Source organism: Gracilinanus agilis, chromosome 2 (genome assembly GCF_016433145.1).
Source record: "Gracilinanus agilis isolate LMUSP501 chromosome 2, AgileGrace, whole genome shotgun sequence".
Lineage (NCBI taxonomy): Eukaryota > Metazoa > Chordata > Mammalia > Didelphimorphia > Didelphidae > Gracilinanus > Gracilinanus agilis.
The window spans coordinates 344,234,588-344,259,216 of NC_058131.1; the positions used below are offsets into that span (position 1 = coordinate 344,234,588).

General features: G+C 36.9%; 1 protein-coding gene across 1 annotated transcript in view; it reads right to left on the reverse strand.

Moving 5' to 3' along the window:
* The window catches only part of PTPRT (protein tyrosine phosphatase receptor type T), an 846,734-nt gene that overhangs the window by 341,608 nt on the left and 480,497 nt on the right, over positions 1-24,629 (reverse strand). Inside the window, exon 8 of the mRNA XM_044659804.1 lies at positions 19,114-19,223. Within this exon, the coding sequence (XP_044515739.1) occupies positions 19,114-19,223 (110 nt within the window). The remainder of the gene's footprint in view (positions 1-19,113; positions 19,224-24,629) is intronic.

A 24,629-nucleotide genomic window follows, 5' to 3' on the forward strand; every position in this document is an offset into this window, starting at 1 on the left:
ATATATATATATATATATATATATTTTTAGATTCTTCATCAGAGTAGATAGTTCTTTCCCATTCTCTCTTCATTAATGTTTTAACGTTTACTACCCTCATTTCCAATGCTGAGATCCTCTATTCTCCTCAAAGCAAGTGTTCCAGTCCCAATCAGAGCATATTGGGATTGTATCCTGACTCTTGAGGCCTGTGCATTTTCCCAGTCTGAGCTCAACCATCTGCATCCAGGAAAACATTGACAAGTTTCAAATCCATTGTATTTTTAAAATATATCTTGCAAGCAGGAACTATGTAGCCTGAGCTTTACTTCAGATGTGGCTGTGTTTTATTTAACACCGAATGCCTGGCTCTGAGAATAGCTTGCAGGAGAAATGTCAATCAACTCTCCAGCATGATCAAGGCACCCATTCCCCGGCTCATTAGGGCCTTCTCATTCTGTTTAAGCTGTTCACATTTATACGTCGTAATTAGGAACTTAGTGATTCTGACTGCTAAACAGAAAAGCTCACTGGGTACATTCACATGCCTGAATTTTAAATATGCTCCCTCCCCGTTAACCCAGTTCCTCAGGTAAATTTTGCTGGCTATGTTCCTGCACCCTGAGCTGTGAGATTTGGGGATGGAGAAGCAGAACAGCTAATTGCATTGAGACATATATTGATTATTGTTTTTCATGAACTGTTAAGTGCTTGTCACCAAACGATTGTGCCAGAGTTTTAGACAACTGATTTGCGGTTGACTTCCCATATTGACCCTAATCAGGGTCTGAAGTACCATCTGCAATTTTGATGGTCTGCATTTCATGGTGAGCTGGAGTTTTGCATGTATTCCTAAATCAGAGAAGGGAAAACACTGCAACCTTAATAATATGTGTGTGAATTTCTTTTCCAGTTTGAGGATCACAAGGGGTATTTCAATCAAACTAAATTTTGAGCTTTATAAGATCCTACAGAAAAAAAAAATTAAATCATCATTTCAGTTTATCCCAATGACTTTCAGGACCAAGTATCTTTCATTCAGCCAAAGCTACAAACAGAAAGGTGGGGAAGAGGGAAGACAAGAATTTGTTAAGCACCTACTATGTGCCAGACACTGATGAGTGTTTTATAAATGTGATCCTCAAAACAACCCTAGAAGGTATATGCTCTTCTTATCCCCAGTTTAATAATCAAACTGAAGCAGACAGTGGCTGAATGATCCGCCTTGGTTCATACAAGTAGGAAGTATCTAAAATCAAATTTCAATTTCTTGACTCCAGGCCCAGCACTCTATGCATCGTGCTACCTAGCTGCATCTACAAGACCATTCATTCCACCGGTCATCAGTACCCTAGACAAAATAGGTACACATCTCTAGAATTTAAACAAGAACAGTAGAGACCACAACAGGAATTAAGTAACTGTCAGTGTTTCTTTTACTGATCTTATCAGGTCAGGATTCTTTTACTGATCTTATCCAACTTCCTCCTGTAAGAAACTTCCTTTCAACATCCCTTATGAGAGCTCATCCATCCCCTGCATGGGCACTTCCAGTGGCAGGGAACTTACTTCTCTTTGGAGCAATCTATTCCAGGACTGGAGAGGATAGAAAGAATCCTGGATCTGGGGTCAGAAAACCTGGATTCAAACCCCAATTCTGCTACTTACTGTGTGACTTAGCCAAGTCACTGCCCTCTTCTTTGTAAAATTTCCTTCTTTGTAAATTTAATATATGAATTTAAATAATGTAATAAAATAAAAATAAATAAACAAATAAATAAATGTAATTTTCTTCTTTGTAAAATCAGGGAGGGGTTGGATGAGCTGATCTTTTGGTCCTTTCAAGCTCTAATTCCTATGTCCTATGCTGGGCTATATAACCAGGGATTAAGGGATTTGTTTTGTTTTTTTAAATTTGATTTTAAATCATTTTGATCAGGAAATGAAGGAAACAGGCATTTATTAAGCACTATTATGAGCTAGGCACTGTGCTAAGCGCTATATAAATATCTCATCTAATAACAGGGAGGGGCACATTAATAAAAATACTTGTTATAAGCAAAATAAATATGATAAACTATTTAAAAATAAATACTATGATCTTGTAATTGATAGGAAATTCATCCTTCTATTGAACTAAAATATGTCTGTCTGTAATTTCTCTGGCTTGGTGTGAGTTTAGTCCTTTGGAGACATTCAGACAAAAGGCTAATCTTGGCTTCCAAAGTAATCACTTAGTAAAGTGATTATATTTCATTCATTCATTCTTTCTTTATCATCTTATAGCACCATTATTCTTTTAGTGCAATTATATGGCCAAAATTCATGGAAAATGTCTATGGTAAATTAAAATTGAGGGATATATACCTCTCTGTCTCTCTCATTAGTTTTTCTGGTTGCCTCATGATGCTGTTGACTCAGAGTGAGTTTACTAAAAGCTTCTGTATCTTTCATGTTAGCTGCTGTTAAGCCATATTTTCCCCATCCTGTATTTGTACTGCCTAGTGCTCCTTAGATCCTCTCCCTGGAGGGTCTCACATTGTCGGAATGTGAAGTATATGCCTGTCAGCCCATGATAATTGACAAGGAACACTGGGGGAGGGAATCAATTTGAACCCATCTTGAACACAAGTGGCAATAAAACAGGGCATGCTAGGCACTCTGGGACAGGCTCATTTCCACTACATTAGTACATACTTCACTCTATGGTGATTTGATCATCCTAATAATCTCAATATTTCATTCTTGGGTTGTTTTAAGAACAAACAGCAAAGTTACAAAGCTGTTAAAATCTTTCTTCTGTATCCCTTTTTTAGCATTTCTTCTGCTGCCAGGCGTCTGTGACAGTATAAATATATGTCTTGTGCATGTATACACACATACATGGACATGTGTGTATATATATGTAGATTGCATGTGTTGAATGCAATATTAATTAATACATTAATTACTAAATATATATTGTACGTATGCGTGCATATATATGGAAACATATACACACATATAATAATACTACATTGATTTTATGCTGTCTTTACCTTTTATCTGTAAAATGGGAATAATAATCACATCTCTGGCCTTTGGTTTTCACATCTGCATAAGGAGGGGGTTGAAACTGATGATCCAGCTTTAATAATCAATGATTCTCTGATATCGAATCCTTCTCAGTCTAACTTCAGCCTACCTGTCCAGGTATATTTCATTTTGCTTTCTTGGATATCCCTTTTGTTGCTATTAAATGAACTTCCTTGTCATTTTCAGTGTACGACATTTAATATCCCTTTTTTTCTACTGGTCCACAGCCTGCTGCTCAGGCTAAGAATGGATTTTCTTCTCACCTCTACTTCTTGGAAGTCCTAGCTCCCTTCAACAACTCAGGTGACACTAACTCCATGAGCCCTTCCTCAACCCCCCCCCCCCGTCCCCAATTACTTTCTAATCAAGCGATGGTCAAATGACATTCTAGATGAGAAAATGCTTTAAAATTATATATATTTCTACCTAAGGTTACTTAAATAATAGTAATGTTACTATTATTTGTTATTACTATTACCTTGCTTTTGGAAAACATTATAGTTTTCAAAGCATTTCCACATGTGCAATTAATGTAATAATTCTAATAAGTCCACCATTCATACAATGGCTATGTTTCTTTTGGTTAACAAAAATTGAGTGTCTTCTCAGACTAGAGATTTATGTCCAAAGACAAACTTTTAGAGGAATGAGCAACTGGCTTTTTGTTCTTTTCCTTTTCTTTCCTCAGTAAAGATATGTGATTTGTCCTATGATTTACAAGTGCTGCCTGTATTTGCAGAACCTGATGGATTTTTCTTCTCTTTTTTAAAATAATAAAATCTGAGAATCTCAGAGTTGAAAGAGACCTCAGAGATCACCTAACTCCAGCCTTACCTGACATGTGAATCTCCCCTAAAAATCCCCTATAAGTGGTCACTTGGGCTCTGGTTGAGAATATCCAGAGATAAGAGAAGTCTGCTCCTTCTGAGACAGCTCTTTCTATTGCTGGGGGTGGAGAAGGGTGGGAAATCTTTTAACCAGGAGTTCTGGCTCTGTCTTTTAAGCCATACAGTTTTTTCTTTTTAATAGCCCTTCAACTATCTGAAAACAAGGACAATATCTCCCCTAAGTCTTTTCTTAAGTTTTCCTTTTCACTAGCAGTCCCTCATGCCTGAAATATTTTTCTTCTTTATCTCTAACTACTAGTTTTCTTGTGTTCCTTCTAGATTCAGCTTATATCTTGCCTACTTCAAGAAGGCTTCCCTGATCCCCAAAATTTCAAGCTGCAAATGCCTTCTCCTTCTATATTTTGTTGTGTGATTCAGTCAGTCAATGTGGAGTTTCTTGGCAAAGATACTTGAGTGGTTTGCCATTTCCTTCTCCAGTAGATTAAGGCAAACAGAATTTAAGTGACTTATCCCCGGTCAACACAGCTAGTAAGAGTCTAAGGCTCTGGGTTTGAACTCAGGTCTTCCTGACTCCAGACCTCATGCTCCATTTACTAAGCCACTTAACCGCCGCTCTCCTTCCAGATTACCTTCTATCTCATATGTCAAGTTACTTACATATCATTTTTCCCATTGGAATGTATGTTCCTTGAGAGCAGGGACATTTTTCTTTTTTGTGGGGAGAGAGGGTTCCTTCTTTGTGTCTCCAAAGATTAGTGCAATGGCTGGAAGATAATAAATGCCTAATAAATGCATTTTGACTGATTTTTCTCTAAGAAAAACATGTCCTTTCCTATGATCCTGTTTACTCTTTCTATCTTTCTTAGCTTTCTTCTGTTCATCTGCCATGTGCTGTTTCACCTCAAAAGACTAAAGCATAAACAAGGGGCAACTGAACCCAGCCTTCAGTATCTGCTTTGTTATTTTTTTCCCCAATATTTTTTGTTTTTTCAGTTAGCTGTAGAAACAATTTTTGACAATTGTTTTTTTCTTTGACATTTTAGAACTCACATTTTCTTCCTACCTACCTTCCCTCCCTACCCCAAAGCAGTGAAGAGTCTGATGTAGGTTATACCTGTACTTATATGTACAGGTATGGACATTACTATATGTAGTACATATTTCCATATGGCTCAGGTCATAATAAAAGACATATCACACATATACAAATCTCATGAAGGAAATATAGTGGAAGATGGCATGCTTTGATTTACATTCAGACTCTCCAAAAGTTCCTTCCTTGGATGCTGATAACATTTGCATCATGAGAACCTGGTTCTCTTGGACGTTTTCTTTGCTAATAATGGTTTAGTTCTTCACAGCTGATCATTGTATATTTCTGCTACTATCTATATTGTTCTCCTGGTTCTGCTCACTTCACTTTGCATTAGTTCATATAAGTGTTTCTAGGTTTTTCTGAACTCATTTTGTTTATCATTCCTTATGACACAATAGTATTCCATTATATCCATATACCACGACTTGTTAATCCATTCCCTAAGTGATAGACCACCCTTCAGTTTCCAATTCCAAAAAGAGCTGCTAAAATATTTTGGTACAGGTAGGTCCTTTTCCTTTATTGATGATTTTTTCAGGATAAAGACCCAGTGGTAGTATTACTGGATCAAAGATTATGCATAGTTTTGTGGCCCTTTGCTTCTGGTTTTATATTGTTTTCCAGAATGGTTCACAGTTCCATTAAGAATGCATTAGTGTTATGATTGGGGATATAGACTCTAAATAATCACTCTATTGCAAATATTAATAATATAGAAATAGGTCATCAATGATACATGTAAATTATGTGGATTTATTTTTTATCCTGTGACTTTGCTGAGGTTGTTAGTTATTTCTATTAGTTTTCTGGTTAATTCTCTAGGCTTCTCTAGCTTTACTGTCATATCATCTGCAAAGAGTAATAACTCTGTTTCTTCATTGCCTATTCTAATTCCTTCAACTTCTTTTTCTTTTTCTTTTCATTTGAGATTAATGAGCATTTCTAGTACAATATTAAATAATAGTTGTGATAATGGGCATCCTTGCTTTTACCCCTGATCTTATTGGGAAGAATTTTAGTTTATTATCATTATAGATAATGCTTTCTCATGGTTTTTTGATAGATGCCATTTGTCACTTTAAGGAAGGTTCTGCTTCTTTGAATATCTTCCAATGTTTTTATAAGGAATTGGTATTGTATTTTTTTCAATTTTTTTTTCTGAATCTATTGAAAGGCTCATGTAGTTTCTGTTGGTTTCGTTGTTATGCTGATGGTTTTTCCTAATACTGAATCATCCCTGAATTCCTGGTATAAAATCTAACTGATCTTGGTGAATGATTCTCTTAATAGAATGTTGTAACCTCCTTGCTAGTATTTTATTTAAAATTTTGGCATCAATGTTCAGTAGGGAGATTGATCTATATATGTTTTTTATATGTTTTAGCTCTTTCTCATTTAGATATCAATACTATATTTGTATCATAAAAATAATATGGAAGGATTCCCTCTTCCCTTATTTTTCTAAATAGGTTATGTAGTACTTGAGTTAATTGTTCTTTGAATGTTTGTAAGAATTAACTTGTTAATCTATTTGGTCCTGGAGTCTTTTTCTTAGTGAGTTCTTTGATGGTTTGTTAAATTTCATAAATTTCTATGGGGTTGTTTAAGTATTCTCTTTCTTTTATTAACCTGGGTAACATATTATTCTGAGTACTCATCTATTTCACTTAGATTGTCAGATTTATTGGCAAATAGTTGGGCAAAATTACTTCATATAATTTCTTTAACTTCATAGGTTGGGATTTTGCCTTTTTTCATTTTTGATACTGGCAATTTAGTTTTCTTTCTTTTTTTAAAACAAGTTAATCAATGATTTATCTATTTTATTTTTTCATAAAACCAACTCCTTGCCTTATTTATTAATTCAATAGTTTTCTTATTCTTATTTTCTTATTCTCAATTTTAATGATTTCTCACTTGATTTTAAGGATTTCTATTTTGGTGTTTGAGGATTTTGAATTTGTTCTTTTTCTAAGTTTTTTTTTTTAGTTGCATGCCCAACTCACTGGCTATCTTCTTTGTTCTAGCTCAATACTGGCTCTTCCTTGGTCATCCCTATCCTGCTCCCATTTGCACCCCTGTATTAAGCTCATGCTATTATACCAGGGTACAAGAATGCTGGCAAAAGGCTCTACAACTGTCAGAGAGCTCTTCTAGAGAAGGTGGGCCCCTACTGACATAAAAAACTCTTCCCACTTCATTTTGGTTCAATTCATAGAATCTCTAAGCTGGAAAAGAGCACAGAAATCACCATTATTAAACCTTCTCTGCTTGAACAAGAATCCCAACTACCGTATTCCTGTGAAGTGGTCATCTGACCACCGGCGAAAAACTGCTGAAGATAAGAAAAGCTATTGTCATGAAATTTATATAAATCCTATGCTCTGGACCACTCTGCATCTCCTCCCTCTAGCTTAGAACATAGTATATTTCCCAGTACCAATTCTGATTTTGCAACTAGTGGAGGCGGTATATATGTGTGGAGGTTGGCAGGGGGTTAACACCCCGCTCGTTGTCTTGTGCACAGCCTGAATTTATAGGATCTTGGGACAAAACATTGGAGATCTTCTACAGTCCAATCCCCTCAATTTACCATTGAAAATAATATTAACAATAAAATAAAGAATATTTATATAGCACCTTAAGGTTTGCATAGCACTTTTAAAAATATGATCTCATTTCATCATCACAACAATTGTAGTGTAACTGCTATTATTATCCTCATTTTACAGATAAAGAAACTGAAGCAAGAAGAGGTTAAGTGACTTGCCCAGTGTCCCATAGCTATCAAGTGTTTGGGGTTGAATATGAGCTTACATCTTCCTAAATCCAGGTCCAGCTGTACCACTTGGCTGCCAAATGAAAATGAAGCCCAGAGAGATTGTTAACTGACTTGCCAAAAACCTCAAAGATTAGTGTTCAAACCTATATTCTCTGACTCCAAATCCTTTTCACCTAGGATTCTGAATCTTGTTATCTTAAGTTCAAGTCTCAGGGGTATCTTCATGTATGTTTATTATAAATAATTATTTGAGGGCAAGGATATAGCAAAGAAGAAAGAATCCTGGCTAGCTGGATACTACTTGTGTGATCTTGAGAAGGCCAGTTTCTGGATCTCTGTTACCTTATTTATAAAATGAGGGGGTTCAAATGGCCATTAGAGACCCATTGCTTGAGAGCAATGATTTTCAGAATAAGGCTCAATCTGTAGTGAGGACTCATCCTAGGGCTTGCCAGCCTCACACTTAGAACTCATAGAATTATCTATCCCTCTTGCACACACCTGAAAAACTGATCCTCATACTGGATTAACTCTCTCCTTTCATTCTTTCCAAAATAAAACCTCTTCCATAAAACTTGTCTACACTTTCTGTGAATAATGGTTCTTTGGCTTCTCTCCCTTACTCTCAAGGAACTGCCTCTCTACTCTTAACTATCTCAAAACTGAGTGTTTCTAAGCCACCAAAATCCCTATCATTCAAGAGCTTCTAAAATCTGACTCTGATCTATCTCTATAATCTTAGGCCATGCTAGGCCCCTGTAAAAACTCTCTAGTTAGGCTTTTTACTTCTTTTCTGATCATGGAATGTGTGTAATTCCCCACCCCTACCCCTTCTCAGGCCATTCTCTCCAATTCCACAGTCAGACATTAGCCTTGAGGCAACTTCTTAAGGCTGTTAGAGAAGTCTAGGGAATAGCAGCTACTTTCTACTCCTTTACCCCTGCTCCCAAAACAGCAACTTCCACTCTTTTTCACATTCTCTTCCCCTTTTGATCACCTAACACCTCAGCTCCTGACAGACACTGTCTCCCAAGGCATATCCTTCCACTTTTAGAAAGCTCTAAATGTTAGAAAATTTATCTTTATAGAGAGCTGAAATATGCCTGTTTATAACTTCTAGCCACTTTTGCTAGTTGTCCTCCAGAGTAAAATAGACCAAATCAAATCTCTCTTTCCCAAGTTTACTTTGCAAATACTTAAGATTCCCTCTAAATCTTCTCTTCTCAAGGTTAAATACCATTTTTCTTTAGTCAACCTTCCAAGGGCCCAGTCTATGGCTCTCTCCACAGGCATGACTATTGCAGAGGCTAAATATATCAGCCCATATTCTATGCCTTCTTATAGTCCTTGCATAATCCTAGTCACTCTTTTCCTCTGTTCTCATTCAAGTTCATCAGCGTCCTTCCTAAAACATGGCACTAGCTGCTCTCTTTGTGGTGGCAAAAAAATTAGAAAATGAGGGGATGAAATTTGATTGGGGAATGGCTAAACAAATTGTGGTATCTTAAAAGGAATAATGAACTGGAGGAATTCTATGTGAACTGGAACAACCTCCAGGAATAGATGCAGAGTGAAAGGAGCAGAACCAGGAGAACCTTATATACAAAGAGGGATACACTGTGGCACAATCGAATGTAATGTACTTCTCTACTAGTAGCAATGCAATGATCCAAGACATTTCTGAGGGACTTATGAGAAAGAACACTATCCACAACCAGAGAAAGAACTGTGGGAGCAGAAACACAGAAGAAAAACAATTGCTTAATCACACAGGTCGATGGGGATATGATTGGGGATGTAGACTCTAAATGATCAACCTAGTACAAATATCAATATGGAAATTGGTCTTGATCAGTGACACATGTAAAACTCAGTGGAATTGTGCATTGGCTATATAGAAGGGTTGGGAAGAGGGGAGGAAAAGAACATAAAATAAAAAATAAAATAAAATAAAACATGGCACTTAGAACTAAACTCTAGACATATTAGACCAAAGCTTGACAGAGAGGACTGTCATTTCATTGTCCGGGACAATACAGCCCTATAAATGCAACCCAAGACTGAATTTTTTTCCCCCATCATCCTAAAGGATGATTATAGGATCATACATTTAGATCTGGAAGTGATCTAAGAAATCATCTAGTCCAAGTTCCTCATTTTGCAGAAAAGAAACTAAACTTTCCAGGAAAGTTAACTGATTGCCCAAGGTCACACAGGTAAAGTGGCAGGATTAAATATCAATCCAAGTTCTCTGACAATAAATCTTGTGCTCTTTTCCCTGCACTATATATGTTATATTAGTGATTCATACAGAACTTGTAAATTCACTAGAACCCAAATATTTTTCATATAAACTGTTGTCCAGGCCTCTACTATTTTGGTTTGATTTTCTGAAATATGTATAGTGGCTTATATTTGTCCCTATTTTATTTCACATGATTCTATCAGATTCATTGTTCTGGGATGTTAATATCTTTTTGAACCTTGTCTCTGTGATGAATGTATTGGTTAGCTCTTCATCATTATATTATCTACAAATATGGTAAACATATAAGACTTCACTGAAGCTATTGTTGATAATGTAGTATAGCACAAAGACCATGACAGATATCTGGGGCACTACAGTAGAGACCTCTCTCCAAGCTGATATTGATCCATTAATAATATTAAATTTTTTTTTGCTTCAGCCATTTAACCAGCTCCAAAGCTACTTTAATTATATTATCTTCTTGTCAATATATCTCCATCTTGTCCTTAAGCACCTCATTAGAGACTTTGTCAGTCACTTCACTGAAATTCAGGTAGGTAATGTCCCTGCTCTATCAATTCAGTAACCTTGTCACAAAATGACTTAAGTTGATCTGGCATGGCCTATCCTTAATGAAGTTATGCTTGCTCTTAGTAATTCCCACTTTCTTTTATAAAAGTTTAGAAATCATCCCTTTAATAAATATCATTATATGATCTTTCCAGGAATTAAAGTCAAGCTTAACAATTTATAGTTTTACAAATACCCTTTATTCTTGTCGAATAGCACTGGGGCTGCTAGGTCGAACAGTGGATAGAGTGCTGGACCTGAAGTAAAAAAGACCTATCTTCCTGAGTTCAAATCCTGCATCAGACACTTACCAGCTGTAGAACTCTGGGCAAGTCACTTAATCCTGTTTGCCTCAGTTACCTAATTTATAAATGAGCTGGAGAAGGAAATGGCAAACCACTCTAGTATTTTTGCCAAGAAAACCCCAAAAATGGTTACAAAGAGTGGGACATGACTGAAAAATGACTGAATAACATGCTGTGGTCTTCAACCATGTCTTTTATACTTCATATTTTTAAAAAATAAATGTCATTTCTCCTCCATTCTTTTGGAGATGCATTCTCTCCCAATAGTCTGAAGAATAAATTATTGTATATGGATGTTGTGACTATGAAAGCTGGAGTCTCTTTGAGAGAGGACTGTTGGAGTACATGGGAGGAAATGATAAGGAGGGAAGATTTGGCCTGAGTTCCCAAAATCTGACGGGGCTGACTCAGTGTGCACTGTTTCTGAAGGTCTTAAGTATTTTGATTCATTCAAGAGTGGAAATGGGGTTTTTATTTAAAGATGGAGCCTATTCAAAGGTCTTAGGCCAGGGACAATGAGGTTTAAGCTGCAAACTGTTCTTTTTTAAATGGTAAAAAATTTTCCTTTCCACACATGGGCTCTATATGTATTTATTTACTAATCTTTTGGCTCTTTCAATGGTTCAACCTAGATAAGTTCAACAAAAATATTTATCAAGTGTTGACGTACAGAGCTTACTCCTTTGAAATATGATGAACCCATAGCTCTTGTTCACCACTTCTAGCATAATCATCTTTATGCAAAGATACTTTAGAATGAAGTTCACAAAAACCCAAAGATCCGTTCCAAATGAACTGCTTTTCAGCCACGTATCTATCATATTGTACTTGGGAAGATGATTTTTTTTCAATCCAAGGATCATTCTTTACATTTATCACAATGAAATTCCATCTTCTTATATTCACTCTCATAATCCATCTTTCAAACAATTTGGGAATTCTGTCACATCATGTATTATTTATCTTATTTCTTATTACTCTCTTATTTCTTACCCCTCTCTTGACTCTCTGGAACTCTTTTTCTACCATGCCCTAGCAGCCATATCACTCTGGAAGCCTTACCCTATAACCTCCTTCTCTAATTGTTCAATTCCTTCTGGTCATGTTCACTCCTTTATTCCCCTTCAGGGACATCAGTAATTGATTAATAATTTCATCTTGACTTGACTTATATATGTGTCACCTGAAAACTTGAAAAGTGTCCCTGCCATCCAGGAATTATCCAACTCTTACAAAATTCTTAAGCAACAAGTCTAGATTCCTGAAGGCCTTCCACTAGAGACATTTTTTTTAAAGCTAAAGTCAAACCATGAATGACCCTTTGGGTAGGTATAATAAACCATTTCCAAATCTACCTAATGGCACTTCCACCTGATCAGTTTCTCTTTATTTTGCTCAGAAGAATATCAGATACTTTGTAAAATGCTTTAGTAAATATAGGTAGACCCTTTCAATAGTACTTTTCTGGCCTACCAATAATCCTGTCTGATCTACCAGTAATCTTGTCAAAAAAAAAAAAAGGAAAATGAAGTTGCACTGGCAAGTCCACTTGCTAGGGCCCCCCCAAAAAATACTAGACTGCTTAACATCACTTCCTTTCTATATAGTCACTCACCATTCCTTTCATAATATGTTCTAGAATCTTACCAGGCATAAAGGTCAAGCCTATTGTCTACTATTGGTAGTACCTTTTTCTTTATCTTTTGGAAAACAGGACATTATCCTTCTCCAAGGCTGTGGCTCTCTATCTCTGTGAACTTTCAAAGATTACCGAAAATGACTCAGCAATCATGGCTTCCAGTCCTTTCACAACCTGAGGATCTAATTAATCTGAGACTGGTGTCTTAAATTCATCAGGAGCAGCTAAGTGTTGTTCTCTTATTCCCTCCCTACTGAGTTTAGGCATTGAATCCGTCTTAACCATTTATTGTACCATCTTTTCTAGTCCAGGGATCATTTTCCTTCTTAGAGAAAAGAGATGTTTATCATCCACCCCTCCATTTTTAGTTCAATTTATTTTTTTCAATTACATGTAGAAATAAATTTTGACAATTGTTTTCTGATATTTTGCAACTTAAATTCTCTCTCTCCATCTCTCACCTCCTAAAGTGGTAAATAGTCAGATATTGCTTATAAAGTATCAATACTTTTATGCAGCACATATTTCTATAGTCCTCATGTCATGAATGAAGACACATATCAAACATGCAATAAAAAGAATTCATGAAGGAAATAAAGTGAAGGATGGTATGCTTTGATTTGCAATCAGATTCTAACAATTCCTTCTTTGGTTGTGGATAGTGATTTTTTTTTTATCATGAGGGGACTTGGAGTCTTGTTTTGCTAATAATAATTTTTTCTTTCACAGTTAATCATCATATAATATTTCTTTTACTGTACATAACATTCTCCTGGTGCTGCTCACTTCACTTTGCATCGGTTCATATAAGTCTTTCCATGTTTTTTTTTTCTGAATTTGTCCTGTTTATCATTTTTATGGCACACTAGTTTTCCATTACAACCATATACCATAGTATATTTATCCATTCTCTAATTGACTGGAAACCCCTTCAGTTTCTAATTCTTTGCCACTACAAAAATAACTACTAAAATATTTTTTCAATCTCTTAATAGATCCTCTTTCTTCTCTTCTTCAAAATTTCTGTTTTTCTTAGCTATCCAGAAGATATTCAAATCTCTAATATTCCTAACACAATTATTTATTACTATGAGTACTTTATCATACTCTATTATTTGTTCTGGCTTCCAAATTTTCACTATCTTTCAAAATATATTGGTCTATTAGTTCACTTTATAGCCGATATAAGTTTCATTAGAAAATTCCCCCTTTTTTGTTTGTTTCTCTTTTCATCTTTAGAATTTTATTCTTGAATTTCCCATCCCTTCTGTGATGACTTCCTCTGTAGAAGTTTTGTTCATTGAATCTCTCCTATACTTTCTCAGAATCACTTGAAACTGTTTTCCTAATATATGAGGCACATACCAGACTATACCTAGATGCCCCCCTCCTTTCTATCACAAATCCTAAAATTATGGTTGTCACTTACATCAAGGGTTTCTATCATTTCCAACTTTGAAAATATTTTCTCATGGTTGGTGAGAATCAGATCTGGAACAAAAGTAGTTTTTTTCTATTATCATTAGAGCAATTTAAGTGATTGTTAGAATAACGAGAGAGGGGAGAAGAGGGAAGCGAGAGAAGAACTGAGAGTAGGAAAGATAGAGAGAAAAAGGAAAAAGAAGGAAGAGAGGGAGAGAGAAAGAGAGAGTGTTATGTCCTCAAATCTTCCTCTAATTTCTCTTTATGGCCCTGTGATCTCTAGAATTTTACAATGATAATATTGCTTCTGTTTTTCCTCCATTTACCTTTTCTACCATATTCTTCTGCCTCCAAGTTCTTGGATTTCTTCATACTGATATATCTTCTTCATATCTAGTTCTATTATATCCCATTTTATCTATTCTCATCCTATTGAATAAGGTATCTGGCCTTCTGAAGTCATATTCCAGGCCTGGGTTCATCCCATAAACCCTCAGTGATATATTTAAGATCATAGTTAACATCCTTCCTTTAGGATCTTTCATTTACCTTGTTTTTGTGGATTCTTTGTAAAAACATCTAAATTCATTCATTGGTCTTTTTAAAGACTGGCTCATTTTTTTTTCTAACCCTTACCTTCAATACTGTGTATTGACTCCAAGGCAGAAGAGTGGTAAGGGCTAGGGAATGGGGGTTAAGTGACTTGCTCAGGGTCACACAGCTGGGAAGTGTCTGGGGCCGGATTTAAACCTAGGACCTCCTGTCTCTAGGCCTGATTCTCAATCCACTGAGCCACCCAGCTGCCCCTGGGCTCCCTTTTTTTTTTTTTTTTTTTTTTTTTTTAATTTTGTTGCTTGTATATTTCCAAATGTCTCTCTAGCTATTCTTTCTCTTACAGTTGAGGCTATCTATGGAATGTAGCTTTGTGTAATGACAACGACACTTTTCTTTCTTCTCTTTCCTTTTTGGTTAAAAGCCTTGGCCAGACTACAAGGAAACACATTCTTATCAGCTCTTTCTAGGTGCACTCCATCTCTGGCTAGAAGCATGTTGTTCTTATATATTTTTGCTGTGATCCAGAAGTCTAAATCTTGTTCTCAAAAACCATCCTCTTAACTGCTTCTGCTTACTTCTCATGCCTTATTTTTCTTTTGAAGCCTTTGTTTTTAATCATCAGCAATGATAAAAAAAATTACCAACTGTGCTTCTAAGATCCTTACTTTCTTGTACAAACCTTTATACTCATTAGCAATTCTGTTTCAGTTCTGGCACTGTAATGTTTGCTAATGTAAATCACCAGCTATAGGTAGTAGTTATCCAGTTAACCTACCTTCTTGCAAAATGAGAGGCAGCATGGAAAAACAGATAGAGAGCTGTCTTCAAAACAAACAAAAACCTGGGTTCAAGCCCAGCCTCTGACACAATGCCCTGGTGACCATGGGCCAGTGACTCAATCTCTCAGTGCTCTAGGCAACTGTCTAAAAATATAAGTTGCTGCTTGAACACATGGGTTGAGGCAGACATGATTGGGGATGTAGACTCGAAACTACCACTCCAATGCAACCATCAACAATTTGGAAATAGGTCTTGATCGATGACACATGTTAAAAACCAGTGGAAATGGGCATCGGCTATGGCGGGGGGGGGGGGATTGGGGGAGTGAAGGGGAAAGTAAAAACATGAATCATGGAACCATGGAAAATTTTTCTAAAAAATAAAAAATAAAATTTAATTTAAAAAAACAAACAAAAATAAATAAATAAATAAAAATATAAGTTGCAGAGGTGGCACTGGCCTGTGTTGGTAGAGAGAATTTTCTCTATCAGAGAAGTCACAAGTCTTGTCCCTATCCCCTATCACTCAATATATACAAGAAATATGTGGGAAGAAACTGAGGCCCAAGTGGAGGGGCAATATTTCTAGCGTCACACATACCTGGTAAGGAAATGGTAGAATTAGGAGCAGAATCTGAGTTGTCTAACTCTCTAATCATCATCATCATCACCAACATTAATACAACACCTACTCTATGCCATGTACTGTGTTAAGTGCTTTACAAATATTATCTCATTTGATTCTCAAAACAACCCTAGGAGGTAGATGATATTTTTACTCCCATTTTACAGTTGATCAAACTGAGGCAAATAGAATTTAAATGACTTTTCCAAGTTTACATAGCTAGTAAGTGTCTAAGGCTAGTTTGATCTCTGCTATTCCTGATTCTGGGCCCAGCACTCATCCTGTGCTCTGTCTAGTTACATGTCTTTAGAATGGCCATAATCATAATAATAATAATTGGTATTTATATGTTGCTTGAAGGTTTACAAAATATTTTATGTACGTTATTTCATTTTATTCTCACAACAATCCTGGGAGGTAGGTACTATTATTATCTCCATTTTGCAGATGAGAAAACTAAGGCAAATAAAGAATAAACTACTTTTGCCCAAGGTCCCACAGTTAGCAAGTGCTTGAGACAAGATTTGAACTTGGGTCTTCCTGACTCCAGGTCTATGTAAGTATCCAATGTGCCACCAAGATCATCTTACTATTAAAATCGCTAGTTCTATGTTGTTAACTCAGAGAAACTGAGTGCAAAGCAGAACATGACTCATAGCATACGGGACAGCAGCTTCTTAATGGGCAGACATTCTTTTGGGGCTAAGCTGAAGTGATCACAAGCCAAAATCACTTGTACCCAAAGCCCCTTTGGAATATCGGGCTTCCAGATGTGCAAAGCTGCTGCATTAATCCCACTGCACCTTTCAGGCACTGACAATCTGTGCTCAGGATATTGGCAGACCTCATACCTGGTTTGAAAACGAAAGACTTAACAACACCAGCTCTTTGCAAGTTTTTCTCTCACTGTCAAAAATTTTCTGCCCAGGTAAGAGTCAAGTTTTAGCAAATTAGTGCTAGCTCATTCTCACCTAGGAACAAGCCTTGTCTCACACTATTTCCCCTCTTGTGCTTACTATGTGCTCCATTCAGACTGACTTGCTCACCAATCCACAGAAATAGGTTCTCCTACCTCCATGACATTGTTTTCACCATTATCTATGCCTGGAATGTCCTCTCCCTTCCCCTCCTTACCATTTCTACCAGTTGAAATCTCACCACTCCATAATTCTAAGTCTTATTTACATGTCATTTCTTCATAGAAGCTTGAAGCCTTCTACTATCCCCACTCCCACCAGCTGAAAATGAATTACCCTTCCTTGGAGAGCTTATAGAATTTTGTTAGTGCCTTTTTATATACTTACCACACTATTTTAGCTTATACTTCTTTGTAAATACATGTTATTACAACAAACTAGATTATAAGCTTCTTAAGGTCAGGGGACATTTCTTATTTACTTATTTATTTTTAAATCTTTACTTTCCATCTTAGAATCAATACTAGGTATTGGTTGCAAAGCAGAAGGGGGTTGAAAGTGAGGCAATTGGGATTAAGTGACTTGTTTAGGATTACACAGCTAGGAAATATTTGAAGTCACATTTGAATTCAGGACCTCCCATCTCTAGGCCTGGCTCTTTATCAATTGAGTCACCTTATTTATTTTCATATCTTTCTTAGCATCTATTATTATAGGCTCTCAATAAGCATTTAATTGAATTTAAGTTATATGATCTCAATTAGACCCTTACTGCAACAAGATAATATTTTTATATCTTCCTAATTAACTCACTCTTCTTCTTAGCATAGTCGCTTTTCTATACCTTTTGATCTTCTTTCAAATTTTTCATGGCTCCCTTCCTCCCAACTCTTTCACCTGGGAACCTTGCCTCATATTTCACTGAAAAAATTGAGTCCTCTTCTCTCTTCCTCATCTCATTTCTCTCAGATGCTTTCTTCCACAATCTCTTCCTTCACTTCTCTAACTGATCCTATTCCACCTGCTTTAGTAGATTGCCTTCTCTATCATCCCTTCTCTCTCTCTCTATCTCTCTCTCTCTCTCTCTCTCTCTCTCTCTCTCTCTCTCTCTCTCTCTCTTTCTGATTTTCAATTTCTCTTGTTTGCTTTCCTAATTCCTAGAAACATGTCCATGTCTCCATTTCCTCAAAAAATCCTCACTTAATCTGGCCTATATTTCTCCCCCTTCTCACTCTCTCCTACAGTATCTGTATTCTGGCTTCCAACCTCATCATCCATCTGAAACTGCTTTCTCCAAAGTTTCCAACAGTCTAAATCACCAATTGTCAAATCTAATTTGCAAATTTCAAATTTTCAAGCAGACCTCAGTTTTACTGACCTCTCCAAGTCTTTGAGACTCTCACTCTCTTTTTCTTATTCAAAACTGAACTCATTATCTTTTCCCTCAAACTCTCTGCTCTTCCTAAATTTTGTATTACTTTTAAGGAAACTGCTAATCTCTCAGGTAGATACTGTCTTCAATTCCTTATTCTGTCTCTCTACCGAACCCCCAATTCCACCCATCATTCCCACCAAGCCATTGATAAATGCTGTCAAATCATTTAGCTTTTATCTTTCTAAAATCTTTCATATGTGCCCCCTTCTCTCCTCCAACACTTAAACACCCTAGCTCAAGCCTTTTATTATGGAAGGGTGGTGGGACTACCAAGTCACAATATTTCCTCTTATTTCCATTTGGCCATTTCTCTTTGTACTGGGATAAGCTCTTTGGGTCCAGGAGAGAACAATTACAATGCTGGCTATTTTCCAAGGGAATAAGCATTGAAAGCTAATTGTAAAAATCTAACTTGTTTAATTTCATTTATTAAAATATGGGTTTTGAGAAGTCCCTTGACACATGTTTGGATTTTATAACCTTACCTTCAGTCACACAAGATGCCCTTCCAACTCCCATTCACTGGCTGGGATAGTTCAGGACTGACCTAATGGCAGTATGGATATCTTAGGAGCCAAAGCACTCCCTTCAATCACCTGAGGGGTCTCTTAAGCAGTCCAAGGGAAACTTGGGAGTAGTTCTGACTAATCCAAATGAGCTCTGTCCTTACTGTGCAGTCACAGGATGTTTTTAGGATCACACACTCTGATTCTTTGGAGCATATACTCTTTGCATTCTCAAAGCAGTGCACATCACATGAAGCTTGGCAAGCCAGGGCTAAGACAACTTCCTAGAAAAGATTCTTAAAGGAGCTTTTTGCCACCTGGGCAAGTCTTACCTCATAGAGGGTGATCAGGCCATTGGTTTCATTGGGAGGTTTCCACTGGACATAGATCTTTTCCTCAAAAGGCCCTCCTTGGATAGATTCAAGTGGAACAGCTCCAGGAACTATAGAAGGTGGAGAAGTTAGGAGTCAGTCAACATGTGAATAAAGCAATGCACATTCTCCAAAATGCTGATGGCCCTCCCTTCCCTTAATAACTCATTGGGGATCTAGGACTAATATTAATCCCTTGTTACTTTCCAGCTATTTATAATAATAAGGAAGCTAGTTTACAGAGTGGATACGTAGAATTTTGGTCTGGTAATAAGAAGAATCTTAAATCAGACATTTATTAGCTGGGTGATCCTTGAAAAAACACTTAATATTTAACATCCTTACTTTTCTCATCTATAAAATGGGAATAGTATCCATCACTTAAGTTTGTAAGAATAAAATAAAATATTAGACCAGATGAGAGGCGCTGAAGGTCTGACACAGATTGATCAATGTAAGAATATAAGGAAAAAGATGGCATAGGAAATATTATGGAAATAGAGTCAATCAGACTTAGCAACTGATTGGAGGGGTATGTTAAAGCCATTTTAGTTTGGTTTCATGGTCGAACTGAGCTAAAATATTTCCCTAAAGTATCCAATGTTTATTATATCTTGTGTATTTCATTTGTCCTTTTTAAAGTAAATACAATTTATATCTCAAGGAATGCTCAGGTGTCACTTGAGGGTTCAGTTTTATTTATAGGCCCTACTGTCAACTGCAAATGACTTACCAGAGTATTCAGGGGCTTCATTTCAAAGGGAGCATTGGATAGTTTCCTTTTCTGATTCTTTTCCTAGTACTCAAAAGCACTAATGATAAGATTCTGTTCATGATTTTGTAAAGTTTAATTCATATCCCTCTTTAGTCTGTTTCCTTAGTCTGAAATGTCTTTGTAGTCTCTCATCTCTTGGCTGACCCAGAGGTCCCCTTTTAAAGATCATCTGTCAGGACTTTACATTTCTAATGTTACAAGACTTTCTTCATCATAATTTAGTATAAGGATCAGAGGATTTAGCTGGGATGGGATTTAAAATAGGTAATATCGGAGCTGTAAGATACCTGAAAATCTAGAATGTCTGAGGTAGAAGATTCCTTAGAATATGGAATAGTCAATTTGGGATGGACCTTAGAACACAGAATGTAAAATCTGGAAAGAGACATTAAAGCACTGAATGGTGGAACTAGAAAAAACCTTAGAGATCATTTAGCCCAACTCTCTTATTTTACAGAGGATGAAATATAAGTCCTGGAGGCTATAGGAATTATCCAAAGTCACATAATTTGGGCATATCAGGGCTGGTTTTGAATCTAGGTGTTCTGAGAACATGCCTAGTGTTCTTTTCTACTGCTTCACCCTGCCTCTTCTAAGGACTGGCCATGTTATTTTTGTTTGTTTCTAATTTCTTTCCTATTGAGGTCTGGAAGTGCATGCCCCTTGGCTATCACATCCCCAATAGCTTAACACTTTTAGAGAAAAATCTGTAGTAAATTCTAGATTTATTCCTGCCCTGAGTTATAGTTCTAAATCCCAAACTTCCCACTAGACATCTCTACCCAAATGTTCTGTTGGCAACTCAAACTTAACAGTTCTTCCAAGAAAACAACTTCATGATCAACCTTCCCATTTCTCTTATTTGCATTCTTATTCCTACTGGTTAGATCTGTAACATCCATGATCCTGAGAGGGGTTAAAGATGAACCCCTCTCAGGATCATGGATGTTACAATCATCGTATCAATAAGCATTTATGAAGCACCCGTTTTAAGTAGAGCACTGTACTGAATGCTAAGACCACCATTGTCTCAGGCATCAGGATGGACATCTGAATGGTTTCTTTCCCCATCTCTCTGAAATTCAATCAGTTGCCAAGTCTTACTAATTCAACTGCTACTATATTGCTTGTATCATTGTTTTCTCTAGCTTGCCACAGTCTATGGCTTTGAACATGTGTCACCTAACAAAATTGTCCAATTTGCCACTAGAAGCTAATTAAAAAAATAATTTGGAAATATTTAATGAAACAAGTAAAAAAATAATACAATAACAAATTGTGAATTAATTATTTTTAATACATTATCCCTACATTTCCATTTGAGTATGACACTACCAACCTATATACAACTAGTTATCCTGCCTCTAGTCTCTGTCCTTTCTAATCCTTCCTTCACATTTTGTTGTTGAGTCATTTTCAATGGTAATGATTCTTTGTGACCCCATTTAGAGTTTTCTTGGCAGTGATACTGAAGCAGTTTGCCGTTTTCTTCTCCAGTTTATTTTATAGATGAGGAAACTGAGGCAAAGCGGGTTAAGTGAGTTGCCCAGGGTCACACAGTTTGTAGGTGTCTAGTGACAGATTTGAATTCGAGGCATCTTGACTCTGGCTTGGTCACTCTACCCACTGTACCACCTAGCAGCCCCCATCCTTCATATATATATATATATGAATATATATATATATACCTACCTGCCAAATTAATATTCCTAAATTACAATACTGACCACATCTCATTTCTCTGCTCATTCAATGGCTCCCTATTGTCTACAACAATAACCTCTCTGTGATCTAGATGATCCATTAGAGAGAAGAAAATATTAGAAATGGAGAGTGGCATAACTGTTCAGTGAGCTAGAAAATACCATTTACCTCTGTTCTCCCCACTGGCTACCTACACTCAGTTGAGCTGCGCTGGAGTGCAAGTAGGTACGGAGAGATGCAATTATTCCCTGCCTAGTCCCAGGCACTGACACCCTGCCAGCATCTGACCTCTCTCCTGCCTCCCCCCAGTGCAGCGACAGCACATATTTTGTACATTCCCTGATGTGGGCTCTGTCAGGAATTTGCTTCCTGCCAGGTTCTTCTCTCTCCTTGTGTCCTCCAAAACAAGTCAAGGTTGTGCCAGCTCAGGAAATTAACAACAAGGAGAGTGAAGAGAAACCTGTACAGCAATGGTGGCATGAGAGAGTGAATATGAGACAGTAGCAAGTGGGGAATTGCTTCCCATTGTTGTGAGGAAGATTATGTAGGATTAGTTACATATAGTTTATATGGACCTAGCATGAAGGACTGGAGCATTCCAAGATGGAATGAAGGAGCAGGAAGTTGCTTGTGCTCTGAGAGAGACTCCATTAGTGGTTGGCACAAACTGTTGCTAGCCCTTGGAGATCTCAGAGTTAAGGAAACCCTGCATCCAGATTCCCCGGGATCCTGAGTGGTGGAGGCTTTCAGCAAGTGGACAAGACCTGCAGAGCTGCACCAAGTGGAGGAGGGGTTTGGGATCTGGTGGACAGCATCTCAAGCTCACTCTCTCTACTTGTGTACCTTGGACCACCTTGGCTTTTGGCATCCTGTGATCATCTTTGGATTACCATGAGGACCCTCAAAGCCACCCTCAGGCCCTTTAGCTGTGCTGGTCAAGCCTGGCTGGAACCAGGTTTGAAGCAGCCTTCCCAGTGACTCCATTACTGCTCCTTTGAGCCCTGCCTGGCCTAGGTCAATTAGAATTAGAGTAGACAAGTCTTCCCTTTGTCCCTGTGATTTGCCCTTTAGGTTTTAAGTGCAGAATCCCCTATCCCACCTTTATTTAGTTAATCATAATTAAACTGTTTAAAACTTTTACCTTGCCTGCTGGTTCCAAAGACCCTGGCCTAGTGGTGAGCTGGGAGACCGTTAGCTTAACTGCCATTCTGACAGTTAACAGTTAATACCAGCTTAGCAGTGAACTCTAGTCTCCCTATCCTGATTGGTCCTGTCTCTCTTTCAACCCCGTGTGTGTACCCACAACCATTTAGGTTATATTTTAACATCCCTGGTGCCCCATCTTTTACACCATGTAATCTGGGTTCAAGAAGCTGAGCAACAGACTTCTTTCAGATCTGCAACTCTCTTTACAACACCCACCCTCAAAACCATCAGATAGTTTGGAAGCACATGAAGAAGGCCATCCACCACCAGAAAACCAACACCTAGTTAAGCATCTTCTAATAAGCCCTCTTAATGCCTCCTTTTCCCCACTGGTAATAACTACAAACCTGGGACCTGAAGCCCAGAGACCATCTCTCCAACCCTTACCACTAGGTAAGGTGGAAATTTACTAGCTAAATTTCAAGGAAAATTTTTACATAATCGGTAGATGAGACTGAAAAAGTAATTTAGTAAAGGCAGCCAATGATATTGTTCTTCAATTTGGAGTTACATATCTTCTAAAGGTAACTTCTTTGGTTATGATATCCATTAAAAATAGGTCCTAAGAGGAACTAAACTTAGAACAATACTTTGGAGTCCCTAGTGCTAAGCCAAGATTTTCTTTATATATATATTGCTAATAACCTTTTAAGAAGAATAAATATATTTTATATGCTAATAGTAAAATATTTAATTGTATTATTTCATTTTTATCTCTTCCTTTAAATAACATGTACCATAATAAATATTTTGTAAATAAATATTCTTATAATGAGGAAAGCTCAAAAATGTTTTACTGATGTGGTATGTTGTCTTAAGAGTTTAGAGACCATTATTAATGTGATCTCAGATCCTACTGAGTGGTATAACTTGTAGGAAAAAGAGCATGAGAGATCTATTACACAACCCGATCAGACCACAGCTAGAATACCGAGCACAGGTTTGGGGAGACACAATGGAGGGAGGGCAACAACACACTGCAGAACATCCAAAGGAAAGCAATCAGGAGGGTGAATGCCATGTAAGAATCAGATAAAGGAACTATGGATGTTTGGCCTGCAGAGAAATCTCACACAGATCAAGAGATTTGTTTTCAAGTATTTAACAAAAATAATAATAGCTAATATTCTATAACACCTACTATGTGCTAGGCACTATCTAGGAACTTAAAAAATATTAAATCATTTGATCCTCACAGTAACTCTGATAGGTAGGTGCTATTATTATCCTTATTTTAAAGAAGAGTAAACTGAGACAAACAGAGGTTAAGAGACTTTCTTAGTGTCACACAACTAATGTATCTGAGGCTAGATTTGACTCTAGATCCAGTGTTCCATCTACTGCACCACTTACCTGAAAAACTACCATATGGATGAAAGATTAGACTTTATTCTGTTTGGTCTCGGAAGTCTTAACTTGAAGACATTTGCAAAGAGGTAAACTTTCAGCTTGGTGTAAAGATAAATTTTCTTAGAATCAGAGTTATCTCAAAGTGGAATAGGCATCTTCGAAAGGAAAAGATTTCCTCTCACTAATGGTCTTTAAGTGGACTGAATGACTACTTATTACATATGTTTGGGGCAAGAATTTTATTTTCCAAGTAAAGGTTGGTCTAGTTGGCTACTGAACTTTCTTACAACTTGATCATTCTGTGTTCAGACTATAGATCACAAAATATCAGAAAAGGATAACTGAAAACTGTACCAATAAGTAATCTGAAGAAAAAATGGTAATTGTGTGATTCTATTTACCCCAGGTAACAACCCTGCTTTCCACACGCTTAATAGCTCTG